The following is a 7,942-nucleotide window of genomic DNA, read 5'->3' on the forward strand; positions in this document are numbered from 1 at the left end:
CCTCTGAATCCGCCACTAGGCCAACAAAAAATTAGAAAAGCAACATATTAGGCCTAAATCCATGTATATATCATCACTTAATTTAGTTAAGCACGTGTGACTAAAGAAGTTAAAACTACGGGAAAACTTCTTCCTTTACAACATTGAACACCTCTCTACAGCTGAATTCGGATCTCAAGAGCCTTAGAGCTTAGCAAAAGCTATTTTCCATCACTAGATGAGTTTCTATGTGTACATTTCTCAATGGAAGAAAGGTGAAATAAACGTTATTTACAGTTGTTATGCAGTTAAATAACTGTAATAAATAGATGTTTACTAAACTTTACAAAACAAACAATAAAACCCTAAGTATCAAATACAAATTCCTTGTCTAGTCTAGTGATCTTTTGATTCCTGGTCAGTCTTCAAAAACTCTTTGTACTTTTCTTCGTTGAGAAGGTCTTTTAACTCATCAGGCTTGCTTAGTTGAACCTTGAAGAGCCAACCTAAATCAAAACAAAAGAAATATCAGTTACCTATATACAAACAATAAATTCATAGTAAAGTTTGACTAAAAGTTTTGTAAAAACCATTTATGATTTTTGTAATAGAATATTAAACAAGAGTCATGGCCAGAAAGAAGGATAGACAGAAATAATAAAAGAAATAAGTAAGTCACTAATGTAAGATTTTGTCTCAAGCAAACTACACACTTACTTACATGTACATTTATTTAGTTAAAGGCAACTTTAGAAGGGTCAACAAATTTAAATTGTAACTCATTACCTAAGATAACCAGAGTAGAAACCAGAAACATTGTGGTTTTTTTTTTCTTGGTAAAAACTTTTTTGATAGATAGCGTCTGAACAAATCCCTTTGGACAGAGACAACCACCATTTACTCAAATCAACATAAGTATAGAAAAACTTTCTAATCTATCTGCGTGACTGAAATGAACCTGACCTGATAGCCTGAGTATAGTATCCATACCAATCATCTATGACACCTCTAAATTACACAACTCAATAAATGTGGAATTGTATGAGGATAGAAAGTAAACGTCGAGGCTTCAAGCCATAAATTCAGAATACAGGCAATCAAAAAAGTACCTTTGTCGTAGCAGGATTGGTTGATGAGAGCTGGTGTGTCTTCCACTTCGGTGTTTTTCTCGACAACTGTGCCCGACACGGGAGAATATAGTTCACTGGCAGCCTTAACACTTTCTAGGGCCCCGACCTCAGCTATAACAAATATAGGCCTTATAAAGTGAGCAACAAGCAAGTGCCTTACACAACTTATAAAGTGAGTCGAATAAAGAAAACTTTGTCAAATTATGCTACATTTAATTGTAAAATTAAGAAACTTATAATTTTCAAATTTTTCTGTCTAAATTAAAATCTGAAACACAGCCTTATGTAATTTTCATCATTGTCTCTCATGCTCGTCCCAGCGGTGTAATTGCCCCCAGGAAGCAATTAGCGACTAAAGTTGTAAGGAAGAGCACACCAGCCACCAGGTTGCAAGAAATCCCACAGAACTATCTAGCATGAGATCTGTCTTTACCAGGAATGTATTAAACTGCTCATCCGAAAACTGCCATATCAAATTGAAACAGAGTCAAATCTGCTTTTAAAGACATGTACGAGTAGATGTTGGATTTATGCTTATGGTTATAGAAAACAAGAAAATCAAGGCATTAACTTATCTAAAAAATTGAGTCACTCACTGTCCTTCCACACACAAATCTTGAATCAACTATCATATAAATTATTTTAATCCCTTAAATTAGTCATACTACTTTAAATTGCACTGTACTAAAATGTATAATTCCTAAACTGTAATCATTGATGTCCCATATACTATTAATTAGGCCTACATGAGTGATTTGATTCCACAAATTGTAATAGGCCTAGCCTACTAATATGATAGAAAAAAAGAATTAAATATAGACTGTCAGCTGTGCTGCGGTTAACATAGATTCTGGCGCACACTGCTGGGAGTGCCGTGTAGTTACAACATAAGCACTACGTAACAACACGGCGCTCCCAACGGTGTGCGCCAGAACCTAGGGTAACCACAGCACGGCTGACAGCCTATTGTCTACGAAACGGCACACGGAAGATTTCTCAGGTGCCGTTTGACGTCACTAACTGCTGACGTCACTTTGACGGAACACCAATACCGCAACGATACGGTTTTGAGCCATCGGCCTCGGTGGTGTAGTGGATAGCGTGGCGGGCTGATAATCCGAATGTACCGGGTTCAAATCCCGCCAGCTGCACTAATTTTTTTTCAAAAATTTTTTCACATAAGCAAGTTTGGTTGGTTTGGTTAGGTTATGACAGTTTAATTTTATAATTAAAAAATTATAAAATTGAATTTTAGGCATTTATAATTTTATTTTATGAACAAAATTATTTTTTAGATTAGTAAACCTTTATTTGATGTTTCCATTATCAGCACGTTTGGTTAGTTTGGTTAGGTTATGACAGTTTAATTTAATAATAGAAAAAATATAAAATTGTCTGTTTCTTCGGACGCAGCAGTTAGTGACGTCAGCAGTTAGTGGTGTCAAACGGCACCCGAGAAATCTTCCGTGTGCCCCACCGCTATTGTCTATGCTAATATTTACAACAGAAATATTTAGACGTACAATCTTTTTCAATCTTTTCTCCAACTTCAGGCAACTGAGCAAAGACTACGTCCCCCAGTGAATCCTGCAAACAAGAATAATTGTATGGGATCAAGAAGACATTTAATTAGGAATACCTATAGGCCTAATGTAAATGATAAAATAATAAATAACACACAAATATTGTCATCAATGAATAATGTCTGGTTTTGTCCCTGGCCAGCCTTGCGTGTTTCAAATATTGTAAAGTAAATAGTAAGTACGGTAGTGTTTTTTTTGTGTGTTTCTACAATATTTGGAAATTATTTTTAAATTTGATAACGGAAAGTGCTGCGTGCGTAATTTATGTTTGACAAGAAGGAAAAGGATTTGAAAATGACGATTAAACCCTGAAACCTGTTATCCACTAAAAACAATAGGATTAATTGACGACAACCTTATTTATGTTAAGGTAAAAAAGTGGTCAGGGTGCTTAGCTAGCATCTAAGGCAAGCACATGTGAAAGTCCTTCATCAATATCTATTTTGATATAAAATTCTCACTAAGATTAAGTAATAAGTGGAAGAAGAAAATTCATTTTTCAAATAGATGTAGGCTAACAATATTATTAGTAAAAAAAATTTTTTTAAACATGAACTGATTTTTTTCAAACATGAACTTTTCACTACTGTACCGTGAAGTGAACCATTTAAGAAATTGGTAATGAAAAAAACTTCACACATTGAGTTTTGACTCTTGTAGGCATTTTTAATGCCAAATCCAAAATACCTTAGGTTTTTTTAGAAACAGCTTTGACCAAACTAAACTTGGATTCGCCATCATTGAGCGAAGCTCTTATACGTCGACTTTTATGCATTTCGTAATACGCAAACTCCTCCTAGACGGCTGAATCAATCGTTTTCAAATTTTGCATGGTGATAAAGACCATACCGGTGAGTGCCAACATCTATATGGCGTTAAAAAAGTCTCTTAGGAATCCGCCCCACTGGGTCTCAACGTTTCAATGTAATCCTTATGAAAGCAGTATTTGACACATAAACAAAGACATATGATCAGCTGTTGACTTTTTAATGCAGTAGATAAATAAATAGCTGATGGCATTATGCCACAGATATTAGAAAATAAACGGTGGTATGGATCATAAATATAATCAAATGACGACACTAGCTTGAGGTCCGTGACGTAGGAAGTGGTGAAGGAAGTAGTTAAGTGAGCAGTCTGGAGTGTGGAAACTGTTTAAGACGATTAGATTTAGGTAGGTATCTGCATTCCTAAAATTCAATGGGAAGGGAGGAAAACGCGTCCGTGACGTAGGAAGTGGTGAAGGAAGTAGTCAAGGCGAGCTGTCCGTAGTGTGGGAACTGTTTATGACGATTAGATTAAGGTATCTGCATTTCTAAAATTCTATGGGAAGGGAGGGAAACGGGTCCGTGACGAAGGAAGTGGTGAAGGAAGTAGTCAATGTGAGCTGTCCGGAGTGTGGAAACTGATTATGACGATTAGATTTAGGTATCTGCATTCCTAAAATTCTATGGTAATGGAGGAAAACGGGTCCGTGACGTAGGAAGTGGTGAAGGAAGTAGTCAAGGCGAGCTGTCCGGAGTGTGGGAACTGTTTATGACGATTAGATTAAGGTATCTGCGATCCTAAAATGCTATGGAAAGGGAGGAAAACGGGTCCGCGACGTAGGAAGTGGTGAAGGAAGTAGTCAAGGTGAGCTGTCCGGAGTGTGGGAACTGTTTATGACGATTAGATTAAGGTATCTGCATTCCTAAAATTCTATGGGAAGGGAGGGAAACGGGTCCGCGACGTAGGAAGTGGTGAAGGAAGTAGTCAAGGTGAGCTGTCCGGAGTGTGGGAACTGTTTATGACGATTAGATTAAGGTACCTGCATTCCTAAAATTCTATGGGAAGGGAGGGAAACGGGTCTGCCACGTAGGAAGTGGTGAAGGAAATAGTCAAGGTGAGCTGTCCGGAGTGTGGGAACTGTTTATGACGATTAGATTAAGGTATCTGCATTCATAAAATTCTATGGAAAGGGAGGGAAACGGGTCTGCGACGTAGGAAGTGGTGAAGGAAGTAGTCAAGGCGAGCTGTCCGGAGTGTGGGAACTGTTTATGACGATTAGATTAAGGTATCTGCATTCCTAAAATTCTATGGGAAGGGAGGGAAACGGGTCCGCGACGTAGGAAGTGGTGAAGGAAGTAGTCAAGGCAAGCTGTCCGGAGTGTGGGAACTGTTTATGACGATTAGATTAAGGTATCTGCATTCCTAAAATTCTATGGGAAGGGAGGGAAACGGGTCCGCGACGTAGGAAGTGGTGAAGGAAGTAGTCAAGGCGAGCTGTCCGGAGTGTGGGAACTGTTTAAGACAATTAGATTAAGGTATCTGCAATCCTAAAATGCTATGGAAAGGGAGGAAAACGGGTCCGCGACGTAGGAAGTGGTGAAGGAAGTAGTCAAGGCAAGCTGTCCGGAGTGTGGGAACTGTTTATGACAATTAGATTAAGGTATCTGCAATCCTAAAATGCTATTGGAAGGGAAGGAAACAGGTCCGTGACGTAGGAAGTGGTGAAGGAAGTAGTAAAGGCGAGCTGTTCGGGGTATGGGATCTGTTTATGACCATTAGATACCATACATAGATTTATGACCGTAGGTATTTGCAATCCTAAAATGCTATGGGAAGGGAGGAAAACAGGTCTGCGAGGTAGGAAGTGGTGAAGGAATTAGTTAAGGTGAGCTGCCCGGAGTGTGGGAACTGTTTATGACTATTAGATTAAGGTATCTGCAACCCTAAAATGCTATTGGAAGGGAAGGAAACGGGTCTGCGACGTAGGAAGTGGTGAAGGAAGTAGTCAAGGCGAGCTGTCCGGAGTGTGGGATCTGTTTATGAGCAATAGATGAAGGTATTTCCAATCCAATAATGCTAAGGGAAGGGAGGTAAACAGGTCGTGACGTAGGAAGAGATGAGGGAAGTAGTAAAGGCGATACCTACTTTGTATGGTCACCATTTCATTGAACAGTATTAACAGAAGGAAGTAGTAAAGGCTGGCAGTGCAGAGTTAGTGAACCGTTTGGGCAGTTAGATAAATGTATCTAATACTTAAAACCTATGAGAAGGGAAGGAAACAGGTCTATGACGTAGGAAATGGTGAAGGAAGTAGTAAGGCTTGCAGTGCAGAGTAGGGGAACTGTCTTTGGCAATTACATTAATGTATCTTCAATCCTAAAATGCTATGGGAAGAGAGGAAAACGGGTCCACGACGTAGGGGGTGTTGAAGGAAGTAGTAAAGGTGGGCAGTGTTGAGTGTGGAAATGGATTAATGTATCTGCAGTGCTAAAATGCTATGAGAAGAGACTGGTTAAAATGATTATGACGCACAAATCGTTACATATTTCGATACGTATTCAGTCGTTTACGATAGAAATTTACAACTGAGTTGACAAAAGCTGAGTTTTACTCAATAGAGGCTGAAAACGAATTTTATTCCTTAAAGAGTAATAATGCTACTTTAGGCCTGCAACGCATGCATCAATGACGACTGTTTTTACTGCAGTATGACAAAAACAATATGATATGAACCCTTGATGACTCTGTCAATTTTGTGGATGCATCTGCGAACGCCACCTAGTTTACTAGTTTATAAAGTTAAAAAAAGAAACAAAACTAAGAGAAGAAATTATGATTTAGTAAAGCTGAAGGATGAAATTCAACTGATCCAATAAAACGAATGTTTGGTTACCTGAGCGTAGTGTGAAATACCAACAGTTCCTACTTCTCCATTGACTTTGATCCATTCATGTTTGGGAGTATAAAGGCAATCTGAAAATTGGATAAGATTGATAAGTCAAGCATTCTTTTCTTAACCACTGAAAAAAACAAATCAATAGACCTTTAATAAACATGTAGAAGGGGGAATAGTTCGATCTAATAACTTGATTACTTTACTGGAATCACTTGGTTTAACCACATACAGTAGAAGCTTGATAATTCGAACCCTTCCAGTAACCTGGCTCGATCCTATCTCTAAAAACAGTCATATCCTATAAGAAAAAGATTGTAACTTAGCCTATGTAATTTCATATTAAAAATAGAAAACAATAGGTACTTCACTACTACGATATACTGTCAAGGGGCAAAAAATTGACAGTCGAGAAATTACACGGAATTCAAATTATGCACGTCTGAAGTGAACCCACACAGTTAAGATGGGTTTGTATTAATGAAATAACTGATAGAAAACAAATCCATTGGTCTTATAGGCCGAATTTGCTAATCTCTACGAGAGCGATCCACCATTTCACAGTCAGGCAGCTCTACCAGACCTGATTGAAACAAATATATGTATAGGCATTTGATCTACAAAGCTGTTATTAGTGTTATTTGCTGGAGTATAACACCTTAAACCGCTCGGCCATTGATCAGAGCTTACAGTCTACATTAGCCTACTAACAATATCAAACCAAAAGACAAACTGCATTAGGGCCTAGTCCTAGTCTTAATTTCACATGTTAGGCAAGGATATCAGTAGTTTTTGTTGAGTTTATTCTTAATTCAACATTAATAGTTGCAAGTTAGTGAAGGTTTGGTTATATTTTTCTTGATAATTGACCTTTAAAATAGCTAAGTTAGTGAGCTAAAAATATTCCCATCCTTGGGCATGGGCTAAGTGAGTTCCTTTGTGATCAACTTTAAAGGCTTACTCCCGAAGGAAAGAATGGTGGGAATTAATTTAACCCAAACAAATAGTGTAAATCTGTAAAATTAGTAAACATAAACTGTAGGACTACGTTTTCTGGGAGTAGGTTTCCGAATGATTAGGTAAATGAAGGTTACCTGGCTGTGTAGAATAGTTGAGGACGGTTCTGAAAAACGATCTTACACTATAAACTGTGGGATGAGAAAGTTTATTTTTATTCACACTCGAAGGTATACAGTTTAAAGAACCTTTCGTTAAACTATTAGATAAAACACAACACAACCTCAAACAAACCATCTTCGATTTTAGTCTGTTCTGTTGCAGACGACAGTGTAAATAGCCACTGCCCTTTGTATCTCACATCACCGAATTGTCTTATGTAACACAATGTCTCGATAACCCAAGATAACCTGACCCCCTGCTGAGGGAAATGTTTTGCCGAAAACTTAATAACCTATTTTTTCAAATGGTTTATCACACATGTGATAATTTAATTGTGTTTTCAAGACGCAATACATTTGTTTATTACAAACTAATACCATACAAAAAATAAGAGTGCTATTGTTACATTGTAGCAGATAGATGTTACTAGGAATTTTAAATTGCAAACTCAATACTTTATTTTTATGACC

At 37.6% G+C, this 7,942-nt stretch overlaps 1 protein-coding gene across 1 annotated transcript; it reads right to left on the reverse strand.

The window, feature by feature from the left end:
- Positions 1 to 276: 276 nt before the first annotated feature.
- On the reverse strand, positions 277 to 7,661 carry LOC129005460 (glycine cleavage system H protein, mitochondrial-like). Its single transcript, XM_054434350.1, has 5 exons — positions 7,448 to 7,661; positions 6,354 to 6,433; positions 2,633 to 2,696; positions 1,089 to 1,220; positions 277 to 485 (listed from the first exon to the last, which is right to left on the reverse strand). Exons 1-5 carry the CDS (start codon positions 7,605 to 7,607, stop codon positions 376 to 378), a joined length of 546 nt encoding a protein of 181 aa, XP_054290325.1. The 5' UTR covers positions 7,608 to 7,661; the 3' UTR covers positions 277 to 375.
- Positions 7,662 to 7,942: the final 281 nt, after the last annotated feature.

Source organism: Macrosteles quadrilineatus, unplaced genomic scaffold (assembly GCF_028750875.1).
Source record: "Macrosteles quadrilineatus isolate MER2022 unplaced genomic scaffold, UCM_ALF_1.0 Scaffold_21__1_contigs__length_2333173, whole genome shotgun sequence".
Taxonomy (NCBI): domain Eukaryota; kingdom Metazoa; phylum Arthropoda; class Insecta; order Hemiptera; family Cicadellidae; genus Macrosteles; species Macrosteles quadrilineatus.

Coding starts and splice junctions, on each gene's coding strand:
- LOC129005460 (XM_054434350.1), bottom strand. CDS start 7,607: ATGGTTTGTTTGAGGTTGTGTTGTGTTTTATCTAATAGTTTAACGAAA. Junction 6,434..7,447: donor CAACTATTCTACACAGCCAG/GTAACCTTCATT, acceptor TCCAATTTTCAG/ATTGCCTTTATACTCCCAAA. Junction 2,697..6,353: donor GTATTTCACACTACGCTCAG/GTAACCAAACAT, acceptor TCTTGTTTGCAG/GATTCACTGGGGGACGTAGT.